Source organism: Haliotis rufescens, unplaced genomic scaffold, assembly GCF_023055435.1.
Source record: "Haliotis rufescens isolate VD_foot unplaced genomic scaffold, xgHalRufe1.0.p SCAF_10, whole genome shotgun sequence".
NCBI lineage: Eukaryota > Metazoa > Mollusca > Gastropoda > Lepetellida > Haliotidae > Haliotis > Haliotis rufescens.
The window spans coordinates 10,315,487-10,334,918 of record NW_025963780.1 but is presented as its reverse complement, the minus strand read 5'-3'; the positions used below and the strand labels follow the sequence as shown (position 1 = coordinate 10,334,918).

At 37.3% G+C, this 19,432-nt stretch overlaps 1 protein-coding gene across 9 annotated transcripts in view; it reads right to left on the bottom strand.

The window, feature by feature from the left end:
• LOC124125808 (protein boule-like) overlaps positions 1-19,432 on the bottom strand; it is a 56,387-nt gene that overhangs the window by 6,111 nt on the left and 30,844 nt on the right. For 2 of the 9 annotated variants that reach the window (XM_046489172.2, XM_048386756.1), the window contains exons 7-12: positions 18,830-18,945; positions 15,441-15,494; positions 7,775-7,813; positions 7,005-7,172; positions 3,800-3,868; positions 1,622-1,774 (exon numbers count right to left, since the gene is read on the bottom strand). In XM_046489172.2, the coding sequence (XP_046345128.2) occupies positions 1,622-1,774; positions 3,800-3,868; positions 7,005-7,172; positions 7,775-7,813; positions 15,441-15,494; positions 18,830-18,945 (599 nt within the window). The remainder of the gene's footprint in view (positions 1-1,621; positions 1,775-3,799; positions 3,869-7,004; positions 7,173-7,774; positions 7,814-15,440; positions 15,495-18,829; positions 18,946-19,432) is intronic. The other 7 variants (XM_046489175.2, XM_046489181.2, XM_048386759.1 and 4 more) reach the window with 7 other exon arrangements.

Here is a 19,432-nt window from a genome sequence, read left to right as displayed (position 1 = left end):
TCATGGGAAAGTAATCTGCAAACACTAAGTTTTTCTTTGGCTACATGCCTATTCAAAGCATCTCGACAAGCAAACTTGTGGGATGTAGTTCCCTAGACAATCTTTTGATGTAGGACAGCATACTTCTTGTTTCAATTATTTGCCCAAACATGTACTTGGTTATATTTCAAAGAATGATACTGCCAGTATTTGTGCTTTGAATCAACAAGTGATTTGATAAATAATAGATGAAATAGTGCATCAGTCTAACCCTCAACAAAGTCCCATACATAAGAGCAAATATGTTCCACAAAAACAAATGGTTGTGATTGTGACCTTTAATCTAAAATTTCTATAAGCCATCAACAGCATGAACAGAACAACTGATAAAAGACGACTTGATGTAGCTTCATAAATGATGGCATTAAAAATTTTAAGCTAGAATCTTATCCTAAGAGTTCACAGAAATACTTTGCTCAAAGGTATGGGCAACAGAAATCTAAGTACAAGTTAGTAGCAAAGACAAAAGGTTAAAACTGAAGATTCCTAGATGTTAAAATATTGAACAGGTAATATTCTTTTGATATATGCAGGATACACATCTTTAATCACTGTTTAAACCACTTGTTGACACATTAAGTCAGCAATATATACACATCAACATATATCAGCCAGTAACAGTTTAGATCATAAAAGGACACAAGACAACAGACAAATTTCACAGAAGCTGAAAAAGATGTACAAGACAAGATTATATGCATCTTTTACTAGTACACTGCAATCTTTCAAAACCCAGTGTTTCTATGGAGATCGATCGTGAATGGTAGGCATCTATGTTGCAACACATACCTATGGACGACAACTGACCCAACAGCCATGTTGAAAACTTACCATGATAAAAAATGACACATAATGTATACAATATTTTCACTTTTGGAGAAAAAAAATATATATCGCATGAATCATTAAAAACATACATGAGCATCATAAGTTTATTTACTAGAGAATAACTTGCATATTTCATATCCAAGGACTTGTGGAGTAAGGATAAAGGAAGCACCCAACTGTCCATAACAAATTGTGTAAAAACAATAACATACACTGATAAGAATTGCTACATTTGTAAAAGCATTTACTGGCATATATAAATATATATACTTAATCTGATATCGTAACTTAACAACACACCATACACATATTCTTTCTAGTCTCTTGTTAAGCGAAGAAGTTTTTGTGGAATTCTCAAAAGACCTTACAACAAAAGAATTATCTACTAATGTCCTAATTCAAAACAGGTTCAAGATTTCATTATCCAAAGGAAAATCCTAATCATGGTAGTTGAAATACCATACAACTTGTAGGGAACTTGGGAAAAACGAGGTATATTTGCAAAATACCTAAAGCTCATCAGTTGACAAACAAGACACACAACCAGTGGACACATAAACATCATGGAATGGCAAGCTGCTAGACAGAAAATAACAAAGTCGTTAGGTGCTTCCCTTCCGTAGCATCAGTTATCCTTGCATATTCTGTGCCATTTTCCGCCACGGCCAAAACGTGTTACCGCAAGCTGCAAGCTGCAAGCCTGAGGCTATGTAATGCGATGTGGTCATCACAACGCATAGTGACTTGGGATTACCTCGACTGGGGCTCCTTCCATGAGGGCTGCGTCAGCCAGTTCTGTCCCATATGCTTGAGGTGGAGGTTGTGTCGCATACATAAGTTCAGGAGCCGTGTGCATTGTTGCATAAACGTATGCTGGATTTGCTGTCAGTGCGGGCTGGCCAGGACTCTGTAGGAAAGAAATTTGAAGTTATATACTTGGAAAAAGATTTATTTGTACCAACCCCAAATTTATGAATATGTATGATGCTTGGTGCCAAATTAGTAACTTAGTTTTAGAAATAACAAGTTAAACAAACTGTAACAAGAAAGGAGTTTGCCCCATCTCCACCTTTTCCTGAATGCCCCAAACTGTCAAATGCCCAATGAAGACCAACTTTGAAGCAGAAAAGTATATGGCTCCGATTACCTGAATAGCAATATCATAAGCAATTCTTGATTAATAACATCACTTCCAGTTGGGGAAAATACAAGCCCAATGCAGTACAAGTTTGAAAGAGGAAAGTCTATGCCTCTAGCTACCGTAATAACAATGTTATAAGCACTTCCGGTTTAATGACCTTGACCTTCAATCGCATGCATATAAGTTTTGTCATGTTCCAATCATGATTACACAAGTTTTTAGCATGTGTATTCCCTACCAAGTGACCTTGACCTTCAACATCATACAATCAAATGCAAGAACATTACTTGTTACAAACAAGAAGTTCCCACAACATACTAACAATACTTCCTAACTGAAACTATTTACAAGCCATTTCATCCCTGAATGACCTGTAAAGCGACCTTGGCATCTGACAGTCATGACATATGATAGGTATTGGGTAAGTTATATTGAATTCACTTTAAAGGGATGGTTCTGTGTTTCTAAATCATGCATGAAATAATTACCAAGTGTGATGTCACATGTGTTGTTTTTATGAATGAGTTACAAACTACTAACTGCCAGCTGTCCTAAATTGTTTGCGTCTATCGTTGATAACTGCTTGCAAAAATCTTTGATTGTCTATGAATTAATATGAGATTTTGTGACATTTATAGACATGTACACCAAGTCTCAATTCAATTCATAAATACTAAAGTATTTCAAAATAAATAGTTTTTCAAAATGAAATTGTTAGATTAATCTCCAAATATATATCTGTTAATTTCATTATAATCTGGTACATCTATTGCACTGCTTGTGGTGGGAAAATATGCAAGTCCAATGTCAATGACACAAGAAATTGTAAATTTGACGAGCGAAAATATATATAAATAACATGTTTGATGATGTATGTGTATACAAAGCGATGTGACCAAATATAGTAAAATAATGGTTGATTTAGTAGGAATGATTTTTTGTTGTTGTTGCCTAATGCCTCACTCATCAATATTCCAGCTGTATGACGGCTGTCTGTAAATAATCGAGCCTGGACCAGACAATCCAGTGATTGACATATGAGCATCGGTCCACGCAATTGGGATACAATGACATGATCAACCACGATCCAATTAGTCACCTCGCTTTTTACAGCAAGCATGGTTTGCTGAAGATCTTCACGGGTCTACTAGGAATGAGCCTACTGGTACTTGCCAAAGGAAATATTTTTGAGCTGAAGACAGGTCAGCATTGTATGACTTCAGGGAATGTTAATTTTTGTGACATATCAGTTTTATGATTTCATGACATTCGATGCCAGCATGTGAAAAAAGTGTGACTGTTGTTTTGTATGTTCTGAATCTGATTTCATTATGTTAGACAAGCTATTGTGATCAAGTGCCTATGCAGTGTACCAGTGAGATTGTGAGAGCAAAGATTTGTTTGTGGTCTGTGGAAAGAGCGTTTTCTGGATGCAATATGGACAGATACGTGTGTGCTATTGGCTGGTTTGAATCATGAAGTTCACTGCAGTGATTTTTTTGTCACCTCATTGGTGTGCTAGTGATAAACATGTACCCAATGTCGTCGATCTTGACAAACAAATAATTATGGGTAGGGTACATGTGATTTTCAAGCCCCAGTCTACCAAATCCTAATGTTACAACTAGATCAAGACGAACCTTATAAAGGCTGACTGGACCTTCTACTGATTCTTCTACCATATCATGAATTGTAAAAGGGGGAAACAAATGATTTAGTGGTCTGTTTTTCTTTAACAGTGGTAAACTCTTTTCCAACTTCAGTTCACAAGACAGAAGCAACTGTACATACTTGCGGTGCCCAACGCCACTGATTGGCTGCTGCTGCAGCAGCTGCTGTTGTCCACTGTGGGGTAGCCTGCTGCAAGGAGAAGAATTGTACATTAGGTTGATAACAAAAGAGAAAAGATCAGAGATTCAGCTACCTGAAACAGAAGGAATCAATTTGTTTCACGGTAGGTGCAGTCAATACTTTACTTTTGGGTAGCAATGTTTACCACGAATTGGGAAATACTTGATTCTTATTAGTCAAACAGGTTTCAAATCACAATCACAGCCTCTGATTGAAACAGCCGATTTGTTAGCAGCAATACCACAGAACCGCATTCATAGACAGGTACTTCTTTCTCGATCAGTGTCAAATGGCATTTTGAAATTATGTTATGTACAATTGTAGTTTACAAAAATGAAGAGTTGTGGTTACTGCACTACTCAAATTATGTGTGGAAATACATTTTGGGCAAATACGGAAGAGTGAATTTCAAATATTAGTGACAGCTGAGATCTGGAAATCTTGACCATTTCTATATCTGACCATTGTCACATCTGATGTCCAGTGTAAAACTAATCCATATTCAGTTCAAAATTCAATTTAATGGCAAAATCTACAGGTAACCTAGCTCTTAACTGAAACAAGGTATGTTGATCTAAATCACTATGCTATCACTATACGATTACGTCAGGAAGCAGTCAGTGGCAACTCAAACATCAATCAAGAGCAAATCTAAAGGTGTGGCTATTTCTGTTAATTCTACAAAATAGCATTGCATACACAAATCTTGATGTGAATAATTAAAATAACAATTAATGTCTGTAACTAGCTTTTTATTTCTACCATTGTTTAGGTACAATAAATGCCTGTCAGGAATTAATCCCTGGAGTAGAAGGAACATGGTGAAGGCATTTTCAATGATGTTACTAAAGTACTGTTCAAAATGGTAGAAAAATGTTTTTTGCCCGTTCACACAAGATTTATTATAATATCAAGTTACTACCGATCTACCAACTTGTGGTTTGAAGTATTTCAGTCACAAGGAGTCCTATCAAAAATATTACAGGAGAAAAATTCAAAATAAGTTCAGACTTATTCAACAACATCCAATGATGGAGGTATGAAACGGACTACAGAAATATGTGCAAGGGACTTCATTATAACCATATTAATGAAGTATGTGCGAAATATTTTCTAAGTTTATCACCATTTTACCTGTAAAAGTACCTTTTTCGACAAATCACAGTGTCCAGAACAACAGGCTAGTAAGGTAGATTTGTGTTATTTTGATATACCGTAATCGTCGAATAAGCGCCCCACTCTTATAAGCGCCCACAAGTGAACAATCCCCATTGCACACCTTCCAATTGATCAATGTACACAAGACTTATTTATTCTCGTGTATAATACGCACTCATGTGTTATATGCACCCTTAATTATTGGCAATTAAATCCTGGAAAATTATATCTGTCATATATAAACATTTCAGGCTGTCAGCATAAACCACGAAATTTACGATCTTTCAACTCTTTTTTTTTTCTTCACCAAAATAATATTCTAATAAGAGCCCCCTATTTCTAATTTTGAGTGCGCCCTGGGCGCTTATTACATCGAATATGGTATGCTACTTTCATAACCCATTGATTCACATTTATTTAAGGAAGCCAGAAAAGCATTTTTCTGGCATTTCCAACAGGAGGGATGGAACTAAACTCAAAAGCTTTACTAACCTGGGTAAACATATAAAGCCCTTGTTATGCTAAACCAATGGGGAAATTTGTACTTGCCCACAGGAATCTGTACTAGCCCCATTCCCTTCAGTATTAAAATTTTCATCTTTGTCAAAAAAAGGTAAAATATGGTATTTTTTGCAACTGCAATTCACATGTATCAGGTACAGCCACAGTGAGCAATCTACATCTTGTACAGAAGACAGCAAACAAAGAATAATCTTCATGATCCTCTGCATAACATACAACGTTAAATGACAAAAACTCTCCACAATATTTGAAGGCTCATCAGCAACTACCAACCAGCAAGATCCTTGAGATCAGAACACAAATGCCAGCTATCTGCACCAGTCACTAGGACAGCCATGGGAGAGGGTGCCAAATAGAAACTTCTTGTAATCATTATCTACCACTATATATGGGTGAAACATAACAGCAAGGTCACGATACTATACATATCATGATACTATATAACTATTGCTATACGCATATTTACTTACAATTGCATGGAAATGTCTTGACTATAAATATTTCAGAATGGTTCAAAAGGAAAAGCCAGCTGTAGACACATTCGTAGCATCAATATTTAATAGTGAGACTGAAACAGTAATTACAACACATTTTGCGATATTTGATTGACAAAAACATGGGGGGGGGGGAGGGGGGAGAATCAATAAACCAGCAGAAAGTCATTTATTTAAGTCAAGTCTTGTATTGATACAGTAAAATTTTTGTGTCGACTGTATCTTCGCATGAAAACTTAGATGTACCGATGTATCATTTCAACTCAACCACCCAAACCATTTGATCACGTGTATGACCAGCATCAGTTGCTGGCAACCGATTCTACTCCGGACAGGAATCTGCAGCATAGTATCACAATGGAGTTACTATCTCAGCAGTTAGCTATTTACAACACTGTATATTCAGTTAACCTTTGAATGGTTTTCGTAAAAGGAACCAATAAATAATTGCCATCAGGTCTATAAAGACAAGGAGAGATTGCACTCATGAAAGTTGATCTTTCAAAATCTGTTCAAGCAATGAAATTTATTGCTATACTCCTTATATTGAAAGACCATCAAGCAAGTTACATTGTTGATCTTTAATTATTAAATGGTCTAATACTTGGGTTATTTACATCTTTAACAACAAATGAAAGAGCAAAGAGTAAGAAGACAATTGTGTATCAGTATAAGGGCCATGCATTTTCATATCTGAAAAGATAATAATAAATATTTACTAAAATAACTTCTCTTGGTAAAAGATGCAAAACTAAGATGGTTAAAGGTTTTTTTTCACTCCTATGTGATTCTGTTTAAAGAAAAAAAGTGGAAAAAGCCCAACAAAACAGTGTTAGTTGAAACTAAAACATTATTGGCTATGCAATTTGTACAGAACTATAGGTCCGGAAACAATCATGCGGCTGTTACTCAGTGTTGCTAATGGTGCATCCAATGCTCTCATCTAACCACACCTCTGTATAAAGAATTACCAAATGTGTGTATGTCTCTTTAATCTGAGGCATTGGTTTGGACGCCAATAGCCTTGTGTTGTTAGCCCCTTCGTATCCACTTACTGGCTGGTAGGCAGAGTACTGTGGAGCAACGTGATACATAGTTGGCGTCTGTGGGACCATCACTGTAGCTGTGTAAGCCGGTTGCTGAAATAGTCAGTGGAAATATTTTCATTTACAAAAATATATCACAACTGTTTGAAATAATGACACCACATAAAACAAAGAGCTTCACAGATTGTACCCAAACTGAAAGGAGCCAAGTTCTTGAATGACTAACTGAAGTCACAATCACTGTCAACCCACATAAGCCTATCAAACACAGAATGACTACAAACTGGCAACAGATGTTGATGTTTTGAAGAAAGATTCCCTTTTGAAAACATACAATTTTCAATATCCAAACAATTCACAAAAGAAAGAAAAATAAAATCAACTGAACACATACTACTCAAAATCTGCTAGTGGCATTATCTGGGCATGAATCAGGAAACCATATATGTTACTTTCTTTACAAAACTGAGAGGACATACACAATATCTCATATTGGTGTTTGTTAAGAAGCAGGGTTAAAGTTAATTGTAATTTCAAAAAGTCAGCAATATTACGGATGTATTACAGGGGCAAACAAGTGATCACAACACTTAGGTCTCATCTGTGTGTTCAGTCTTCCACTGGTCATTGTCACCTTCCCAAGAACTATCACTATTCAGCAGGGCTATTGTTATAGGGTAGGAGAAACAACTTACAGTGCAGTGGTGTTGATCATTCCATCCCTCACGAAAGGCCTAAAAAGTAGAATGTGGTTCCTTTTACATCACTTTCAATCAGGGCTAGTTACATTCACAGTAAAGGCAATTGACTTTCCTATCTTATTTGAATGAATTTATTTTAAATGAAATGAGCTGAGGTGAAAATGGTTTGATTGGAGGTGATTGTTAATAGGGATGATAAAATTATCATGGTCAGAATCCATGATGAAGGTACTTCAGGAACTGGAACCACATTACATGAAATTAAGTGGTTTGAGGTGAGGTGTGTATGACTGAAACATTGATGCCATATTCAACAGCATTTACAGTTCAAGTTCTTGATAGATAATAACCTTACTGTTATGTTTACATCATTTAGACAAGGACAGTTGTGCTACATTTGTGGATAAGATTCAAATTTCAGAAAAAGAAGCTTTGAAGTATCACTTATTTTTTATTGTAATCATAATGTAAACCAGTTATACAACCTACAGGAAAATCTTTCATAACTGAGTATTTTGCAATAGTCCTGTTTGTTTCCACCATTTTGTTAAGGGATGTGCACGAGTTCCTTTGTAATGATTTCGGAGCTTTTTAGACACCATTTCTGTTTAAGTAACTGGCGGTTTTGGGGGTCACCTCACACACACCTTGAATAAAATGCTTTTGTAACCAAATGCAACTTTTCCCGACCAAAATTAATGAAAAATACATGTTTGTAGAAATGTGTCCGAGGGGGATGTCACTGATGAGATTATGACAAGTCATTATGAAATTTCTATTTTTTAACAATTTTTCTATGTTAATTTCCAATTTGTTATGTTCATGAATTGCTTTGGTATACAATTTCAGTGAAATCTAATTATTTTTTACATTTGTATACTTATCCTGCATTACTCCGTACTTCATATACTGCTCATCTTACGACAATAAAGGAAGCGCCTAGCGATGGTCTTGGGTGAAGAGAAAAGTTGTCTCGCTCTCAAATCCCGCTTTTTACATGGACCATTGCCGCTGTCATGCGACCTTGATGGAATATCACCTACCACATTGTTACCTGTCGCTCAAGCTTAAAATATATATATAAAAATTAAGATTTCTGAAGCTGAAGTGGGGAGACAAGTCTGCGACGGGAGGGTCTTTAGAGGTAGTAATGCAGGGTAAGTATACAAGAGTAAAAAATATTTAGATTTTAGTAAATCTTTTACTTATCCTGCATTACTCCTTAGAACATCTGTATCGGACGGCATGGAGGAGGGCATACCTTCAGATGTCCAAGAAATAACCTCAATAATTCAAACCCCAAAGACGACACATGTTTGTCAATAAACCTTACGGCGGAAAAAGCATATTAATGCCATAATGGTAGGGTAAGTTCAATCTTATTACAGATGGAACATAAGAATTGAGGATAACACTGTGTACACACAAAAAGTCATGGTAATAACGGATGATAACGAAAGCTAGTATCTTTACTTTGTTACAGAGCCAAAGCTGATAAAAAGCTTGAAGCAATTCCTTCTTAGGTAATACTACGCGGGAGGGAAACAGGCTCTGGAAAGGATGAGTTCATTATTTGCGTCAGGGGTTGGTAACCTGCTGGGCTACTACCAGAGGGCCCAAACTGTGCACGCCATTGAGGTCTTCGAGAAGATACTGACTTGCAAAAACTATCTGACCTCCAAAACCATCTTTCCATGATTGCTCTGATAGAACAGTTACTATGTAGAGCCATGGTAGGGGCTACCATTCTGATCTCATGAGGATTATTTGCTCACAGAGGATCAAGTTTGGCAACCTCGTAAGCCTGTAGGATGACTGCGCGTAACCATAGAGATATGGTGCTGCGACCAAATGAATAACCATTTCCGCGATCCACGCCTAGTTTTGGAACGGCGGATGAAAACTCATAGTGCGCACACAGGGCACAAGAGGAGTTCACCCTCATCTTCAACTCCCCCAATCGTCGAAATTGGTGGCATAGTGACGTAACGATCAGGTTGGCCTGGTAATTGACTTTTTACTATAAAATCCCAGCACAACCCGAGATGTACCGCTCCCTGCATACCAAGCTCAAACTGGGTGATGTCAAGTGCGTGCAACTCGCTAATTCGGCCAGCAGTGGCTAAAGCAAGGAGAAAAATGCTTTTCTTGGTGAGGTCATAAAATGAGGTTGCGTTGAGTGACTTGAAGTGGGGCCTTCTTTACCCTCGAAGTACCAAATTCAAATCCCAAACAGGGGGACAGAATTTGGCCTTCTGATCCTAAAAGAGCGTAGGGCCTGTAGTTCCATGACCTTAGTCCTCTTACAATTCTCCGGAACGGCAAACACTGAATTGAGCACTACCAATTAACGTAGTAATGGTGCTACCCTTCAAGTGTCTTATGGTACGAAAGTGTAAGAGGTATTTGACTAAGATTTATTGTGACGCTGTTGTGAGATCTTGATTTTTTGCCTTGCAAAAGGTTTCAAATGATCCCCATTTGTCATCTAAAAAAACCTGGTAGAGGGACGATGTGCTAATGCAATAGCCTTGGCTGCCTGTGCGGAATAGCCTTTAGCACTTAACACCTTTTCAAGACAATACAAGTGTGCCGATGAAACCTGCCTGTGGATGCGTGAGGCAATTTCCTGTGAGGGTGGATGAGTAGGTTGGAATATTCTGGCAGGATAGGAGGATCGTTTTCTGCACGACCAAAGTCAGAGCAAGGTTCCTTGTGTCTTTGCTCTTTTGTATTTCCTAGGGAACGGTAAGGGGGTCCTTCTTGGGTACCAGAAAGATGGGAGAGTAAAACCCCGATGTTAGCACTGAGGTGTGTATAATCTCTAGGGCTTCAACGAATACACTATGCGTTGAATATGATTCGTATCACGAATATGGGTAATGAATACGAATATTAATTCACGAATACAATAACAAGTCAGCAGTTTATGTATTATTTGTCATATTCAGTGAAACAATAACAACATAAATTATTTGACATCTTTTGTTAATTATTAAGATATTATACATTTATATACTGCTCTTATTCAGGTACTAGTATCTGCTCAAATGCGACAATGACCAGTGACCGCAATACTGTTAAATTAAATATCATAAGAGTGTTGTTTTGGAAGAAATCTATGCATATAAAATGTTTTTAAGGATATTTTAAGGTACAGTGTATGTAAATGCACTTTATTGCATATTCATAAATATTCGATTCTTGTGGCCGCGAATAATGAATTCAATTCATGAATGGAAACAGTTTGATTCATGGAATACGCAAGTGAATCGTATCAGCCCTAATAATCTCTACAGCTCTTTTCTTTAAGAAGATGTCTATGTTGGATATTAGTAGCAGACGTTGCTTCCTTGGGTACTCCAATGGTGGAGGAGCTGTGGTCAACGGCTGAACTTACTGTAAGGTCAGTCAGTAGCCGTAACATAGTACATTGAGTATGAAGACGTCCTTCACTATGAAACTGTTCTGGCAGAACTGGGCCAGTCTCCCATCGAAAGGGGTGTTGACGATTGGGACGACTGGGGATGGGAGTTCCCAGTCCGGAATTTACCACGGTGGGACGGATAAGAACCTTGAGGTTTATCTCTGCCATGCCATTTGCCTCTGAAAGAATCTTAGTCTTAACCCTATTTGAGAGAAGAGCTTCTTGGTTTATAGTTGCCTGACCACTGAGAGAAACGTGCTCCAATGCCTTGAGCGTGGTCTTGTCCCTTGCGTAACTGGAGATTTGCTCATTGAATACACTAAGGTTGACCAAGGTTGAAGACACTAGTGCTGACAAAGCTTTTAATATGTGCCTGATTTCTGTTTCAATGGTGAAAATCGGGTGTCTTTGAGCGTGGTTGTTCTCGAAGAACCAGTCATCCTCTGTAAATCCTCATCCAAAATGTGTGCCTGATCTGCTACAGCGAAGATATGTATAGGATAATAATCTTTCCTGAATTTTGGCAGCTTCAATGACAGGGGAGGGAGCTACTGACACTAGACGGTCTGCTACCCACGCAGGCATTTGCGCTTATGAGCATTCCATTCATTTGAAGAATCTCCATCTGTGCCGATTGAAAAGTTCGAAGAATTGTAATGATGGTGACACGCTCTCCTTGTAGGTGAACGACTTCTGTGCACAACCCTTCCATTATCAGAAGGTCTCAAAGAGACGCCTGGTGAAAGACTCATGTGACGATGTCCACCTATGAGATGCGGTATTGGCGCCGACCAAAGGCGTATGCGTTGTGACAGATCGCACATCTGATGTTTGGTAAATGTTAGACGCAGGTGTAGACACTGATGCATGAGTTGTTTGCTGCATAGGTATTGTTGCTGACGCTAGAGTCTGGTACATAGGCGCAGGTGTTGGGTACAATTGTGCCATAGACTGCTGCCACATGGATTGCATAAAAATTTGCATCCAATTGTTGAGCGTACATCTGCTGTGCTGCAGGGTAGGCAGGCGTTACAGTGCTAAGCTGATGATGCATCTCTGACGTAATGGGGTACGCTGGAAGCCCCGAGCCCCGAGCCCCGAGGAAACCTGAGTGCAATCCAAACAACGTGGATGGGGATCTTTGGAAGATTTTTTACTACAATTTGTACACAGCGCAAGCATATGTTAAGCAAATAGAAAGTTGTGATTAATTATTTGAGAATTGCCGATGAATTATCATGTATCTATCGGCAATATTTTGAAAGTGTATACAATGAAAAGATACACGAAAAAAATATGTAAAGCCAAAGCTACCGGTATTTCAAATAAACATTAGCACGTTGAAAATACCTTGCTACAAATTGCTAACAATTCGACTACCTTTGAAGGTAAACAAATGTAACAAATTCAAAATGGCGGAAACGAGCCACTTTGTGGGGAAAAGACAAGGTCTTTTTACATGAAAATCAGCCACATATTAATACACAAACCAGTGAGAGTAATATGAAAGGAATACATCACGCATCGCAGATATAATTTAGTGTGGTAGCCGAAGTTAACTGCCCAAAACAATTCCAAAAGTTGAGCTCAGCTGAGTGAGTGAGTGAGTGAGTGAGTGAGTTGGGTTTAACGCCGCTTTTAACAGTATTCCAGTTATATCACAGTGTGTCCGCTTATGTGGGAGGAAAGCTCGAAGTGATGCAGGTCTCAGATGTTTACCACTTCGGTGAAACCCACAAGCACGGTAATGATGCTGACAAACCCTGAAACAAAATCGGGGCGAACCGGGATTTGAACCCACAATCAAAGGTTTCTGGCGTGCCCAAAGGCCGCAACTCTGCACAGCGAATGGTGGCGCCTTAGACGACTGGGCCACCTGTGCCCCCCAAGCCCAGCTGAGACACGTCCTAGCTGTTACATGATAGGCAGATATGTGATAGTGATATTCCATCAAGGTCACATGACAGAAGCGATGGTCCACAAGGTACAATTTCATTCTTTTTCACCACCTGCACAAGGTGCAACCAAGTGAATTAATCTGGTTGCACCACCAAATATCATGTATTGAAATACTGTATGTTCACTTATTTTGAATATCAATAAAAAGAGAAAATAAAGTATTCTATTTTGGGGGAATCTGCACATGGCTTCTCACATCTTGCCATCCAGTAAACAACCTTAAACAATAGTTTCAAAGTGTCAGTTGTGATTGTAACGTTAAGAGTGACCCTTCTTGTGTCCAGTGGAAATTGAGAGGTAATTGTTTTTTCGCACAAAGTTCTGCAAATTCCCTGCATTCAGTGCCCTTGTGAATTTCACTGTTTTCATGAACTTTTATTTCTTGGAGTCTAAAAGATTTGCAGCCAGGTTTGAAAGAATTCAGCTATCCACTTTTGTAAATTTGTTGTCAAATACAACAGTACATCAAGCTTCTGTTTCTTCATAATGAAGCCAATCCGTACCATCTGTCCAGCTATTTCTGAAAGAATAAGTTTTCACTTTCTTCCTGATATCATGACTGATAGGATCTACTACTAGGACAGTCTTTTGTTATACTTAAAGCGTTAGGTAAGTAGTTTCACTGATAGGGGAATCAACAGTCCTACCACAGTCACCGACAGCAGACGATTCTTTATCAGCAGACCAAGAGGGATATATATTCAAAAGAATCATTACCATCATCACTGCCTCCAGTAATGCTCACATTACTGGATGTCTGGAAGAATGATTTGATAGATGAGGTTTTTTTAACTGGTATTGTCATTCATAAATTGATATTCTTTTCATATGAACACAGTGAGAAAATCTGTGACAAAGTGACCTCTGACCTTGCATGAAACATCACAAGATTGTGTGCACAAACCCTTACTTGTGACATATGACCTCTCCGAAATGTTACCTGTCCTGACAATGAAAGTTACCTGCACTAGAAACATTTACACAAAAACCTTAACTGGCTTTCAAATCCACAGAAGAGGGTCTTTAGTTATTTTATGGATATATTTTTTAACAGAGCCCTATTAACTTAAAATAATTCTGACCAAATCTCTATGTCCATTTATAAATAAATGATGTCTTAAAGCTGAATGATCTGGTGTGCTTGTTACTGCAAATTACTCATTGAAACAATTACATCTAAGATTAAACAAGATTGAGAGTCTTGTAGCTAAAACAAGAACAGTGACATAGCAATTTGTTTTGAGGCTAATATGGCAGGAAAGCAGACAAATCTTTTCAATTTTTTCAAAGGGGAAAAACAAAAATGATATTGAAAAGATGTTGGTAGTAAAGGCACAATTAATGATGGTAAAACATCTAATGAAAAGAGTAGTACGTCTGGAAAGGATAAAACTAAGTCAAGAATAAGAATGTTTCACAATGATTGTTTGAACGAATTCCCATGACTGCAAGGTGTGTGGGAGAGAATGCAAGTTGTGAGAATGATCGAAAATGACTGGTGATAGTTTGTATTGTAGAATTTGAGGCTGAAGTAAAATTAAATGGCTTCATAAATGGATGTATGAACATGCAGAAATCAGCAAATAAAGAACACTGTGACCGTGAAAGTCACCATGAGGCTGTTACCTCTAGGTCAACTGATAGGACCAGCAAAATTTTGACTGGACCGATATTTTTAAGGGCTGCTAGTCTAGTGAACCAGTAAATTAATAACTGAATGGAAACACTGGAACTACATGTATACCAAAATGATAAAAGACAAAAGAATAAATCCCTGCATATTAAAAGTGTGTATAAGGACAAACCACACAGGGTGTGTAAAGATATTTTTAACCATCCCAATCTGTGCCAAAATGTATAGAGTTCTTACAAGCCAAAATTGGTTGAGTTCTTAGCTGAATTTATTAGGTCCATAAGCTTTGATATGACAATAATAATAATCTGGAGCTCATCTCTGAGTAGAGGTTGAAAAAATGTGTAATGTTTGTGTCAAAGGCAAGTTTGTTATAAACCAAGAGATTTTGAAAGGTTTAGCGAGTTTACACCACCGTCAGCAATATTTTAACAGCATGATGATTGATACACCTAGAACTGGCGTCCATAGTTGACATTACTTTAAACATTTTCAAGAGAATCATTGGGAGGAGGGTTCCAAGGTGATTAATGATTAAAGGGGAAATACATTGTAGTTTCAGTTGTATGAAAAGATAAGTTGTTAGATGTGTCTTAACAAGGATAGAACTAAATGTAGTGACTGTGGCATATATATCTGACCTTTACTTGTTCTCTCTGAGCAGCAGTCACATGAGTGGGTCTACACTGAAGTCCCTGTGCAAATTAATGGCAAAACTGTCATGGTAGTGTCAGATTTGGAAAATGAATGTGCTGTTTGTTACTCAATTTATTCACCACAGTCATTCATTCTTAAATCCAAAACTGTCAGAGGCATGTTCATATCAATGTATTTTCAAAGTATGCACAAAATAATGTAAGGCATTAAAATTACTTTGAAATTTAGCCAACTTATCTCTTCATGTTTTACTCCTCAAACTGATTATGTGCGCAAGAAAGAATTGTGTATAGTAATTTGTCAAAATATCAACAGAATAACAATCATTGAAAAAAAATCCATAGTGGAATGATTACCAGTTTGTACAAATGATAAACTTGAGACCACATGCATTAACAGGTCCTAAAATACATGGTTAATTATCTTAAGTTGTACTTTTGTGAAACTATTTTTACTGTTATTACTCAATGAAGTGTCATTTCACAGCAGGAATATATTTAATCAACCTTGATAAATGTAAAACATTAACTGTTTGGTCAGTCGTCCTGATGTTCCTAAGAGACTCTTATCAAAATGGCAATGTTAATCATAAATCATTGTTTTAAAATGATCATTAGATGTGAGATATTTATAAGCTGCATGAATAATATAACTGAGACACACATATTCCAATGTTCACAGGGCCACATCAATTGTTATTTCTGTTTTAAGCAGAAGCCTACACCCCATTCCACCGAAATATAGAAATTGAATTTTTTTGTAATAAATGTGAAAAATCAGTATTTCTTAGATTTTGTTACTTGTTTTGCAAGATTCGTTTTGCCTCCTGAAGCTTGGCTAACTGACCAAAATCATCCATCAAATAAATAAAATTGGTGTGGCCTACAATTCTTACAAGCTCACAGAAGATATAAAATAATAAAACAAAGATGATCAAATCTGAAGTTAAACAATCTAAGAATCGCTCAAACTGAAAACTTTAAGCAACTGTCCATTGTGATCTTAACCTTTTGCCCTTGTTTTCCTTCTGCAAGTTGCAGCAATCTTCAATAATTACTCCAATAGCAATCAATAGGTGTGTCTAGCTTATGGCTGGTTATAGTGTTACCTATCATACTGGATGGAATGAAAGGTGTGACCTGAGAGGAGACCTCTGATAAAATACCATTATTAAGATACTGTGTTCAAGGGATCCTCACAACAGAATGTCTTCCAAACATGGCAACAAACTGTAAATTTATTGTATCACAAAAATATTAAAATAAGATATACATGACCGGTACAGTGAGTCCTTCAGAGCTTTAACAGGATTCTGCATCAGATGAGTGAGTGAGTGAGTTGGGTTTAACGCCGCTTTTAACAGTATTCCAGTTATATCATGGCGTGTCCACATGAAGTGATGCAGGTCTCAGATGTTTATCACTTTGGTGAAACCCACGAGCATGTGTATGGTGCTGACAAACCTAGAAACATGATCAAGGCAAACCGGGATTCGAAACAACAATCATTGGTTTCTGGTGTGCCCTAGGGATGCAACTCTGCACAGCAAATCGCAGCACCTTATACAACTGGGCCACCCGTGCCCCTGCATCAGATGAGAATGAGATACAGTATTACAGTTTGTGTGAAAACCTTTTAGTCTACAAGCCAAAACATGGCTCTTAAAATCATTCTCATTAGATTTATTGTTATGATATATGGACTATTATTAGCTGAGCTTGTAAGACAGGGTTAGAACTAAGCTGAAACACTTTACTAGCCCGGGTAAAGATAAAATGCCCTTGTAATGTTAAAAGAGCGGTAGAAATTGGCACTAGTTCTATAGTCCTTGCTGAACTGCCCATAGTTAAGGTATCATAAGGACTATAAGAAGTTTGCAAATTTAAAAGGGGTTTTGCTATATATTATCATTATAATGACTAGTGGACTAAAAATGTTAGTTTCTACCGCTGTAACAATCGGGAAATTTGGAAATTTGTACTAGCCCACAGGAACCTGTTATAACGCCAGGCTAGCGAGCTAGTGTTAAATTTTAACCCTGAAAGACTGAAAACAGAATTTTACTTGACTTGGCCTTTGGACTAGTGGCAGAAGTCGCAGACTGCTATTACCATGAACCAGCCAATTGTTAATATAAGTGGGTGATTCAATATTTATTTGTCATCTGTCCTGTACTGTGTACTGTCTGTTTCAAAGGGAGATTTTATTTGTGAATCCAGCAGTACAAAAAGTGCAACACTGATGTTCTAGTCCCATTTGTTTTTGCCAGCCTCCTAACAAGTCGTCCAAGGAAGAAACTTGTAGAAAGCATCTTAATTTGGATGGTTGGTTGTTTTTTGTCTGCTGGCTAAGGCGTAGGATTAACTGCTTTCATGCAAGCTTGTTAAAAGCGCATTAACAACCATCTAAGATAACTGCGGTGACAAATCGACACCATATCTTTAAAATGTTTACAACACATTTTGGTGTACTACAGGCTGTCTTCTTTTTTCACAGGTACAGAATTAAATATAGACAACCTTCATCTGAAGACACCAGCAACAATTAATTACCATGTACAAATTGATTTAGGGTATGTAATAACTTTGTAATAACTATGAATCCAGCCATATTTACCACTACCTTAGGATAAATTGATTGTATTCTTTGAAACTGCTGCTCTGGTAAGGTTGAACTTCAACCATATGTGGTATGTTTTTTTTACTAAAATGTAAATTGATGCTGCCCTGAAATAAAAGTGGTAAAATCAAGCCTTCATGATGAGGACCGGAAAACAAGGGCAAAAAGGGTTGAACATCATGCCTGAAATACTCCAACAACTTCAACCTCAACATTTCCAAGAAGCATCTATAGAATATAAGACTATCCTAGACTTGAGTCTGAAACATGGTACTGGTTTCACATCATTCTTGATTCCAAAATAGTAAGCATTGAAATTAATATACTATCACTGATTAAGCATTTGTAGCATGTCTGAAAATACAGCCATTTATACATACACACCATATTGACAGCAAATGTTACCAGCGTCACTTGTCAATTCATTTATATGCTTTGTAAAGGGCAAAGGGCAAAATAGTGATCTTGTAGTGACTGAGTACACAAACTTAGATATGATCATGAATGAGGTACTGATGCTTGCAAGTTGAGTTAAAACTTGGAGAAATCAGCATTATTACCTCTTTGTTATTACAATTTTTTGGACAGTACTGTACCTCAACGATCCTTTTTCTTGATAACAGCTGTTCTCATGTTATCAATATAGTTTTCTGTAGGCTATTACTGATGTGAATCCAGTACTTGAAGTATGAGTATAAACCACAGTGATGTGAAAGAACTGTAAGGACGGAAATGCTGCGACTGTTTATCTCACCTGCGCCTGAGGTATTTGGTAACCTCCGTCAGGTGAATGAAAAACTGCCATTCCATTTTGGTAAGTGTATGGAACTCCATTAGTGAACATAACTGTTCCCTGCGTTAAATTTGGATCTGAAAATGGACAACAAGGGCAAACCTACAGTAACTTCAGGACATTCAGAAACATTCAACTGGGGGAATTTGGTGAGACTCGAACAGTAGAAAATTCTACTGATAAGCTGTAAGTAACCAATTGAACCTACTATCTGGTAGAATTAATTTGTCAAGAGGGATGTTTTATTTTGCACCTCACAAGATTGCCTTTAATAAGTATATGAAGTCAAAATTAGGTTCCTACCATTAATCATACATAAGCAATCATTTGATGAATATTACATTGAAAAGATTTGGCCCAAAGAAATCTGCCCATTTCAATTGTTAAACAAGTACAAGGCATCCTTTGGGCAAGTAGTAATGTCTTTGATATAAAAAGAAAGAAAGAAATTTTTAAGTTACCAATACCGGGTATTTAAGTGAGTGGCAGAGAACCGAGTAATTTTCAATGGATTAAAAATTTAGATGTGAGTGATGATGTCTTCTAGCCCAGAGCTATAGACTG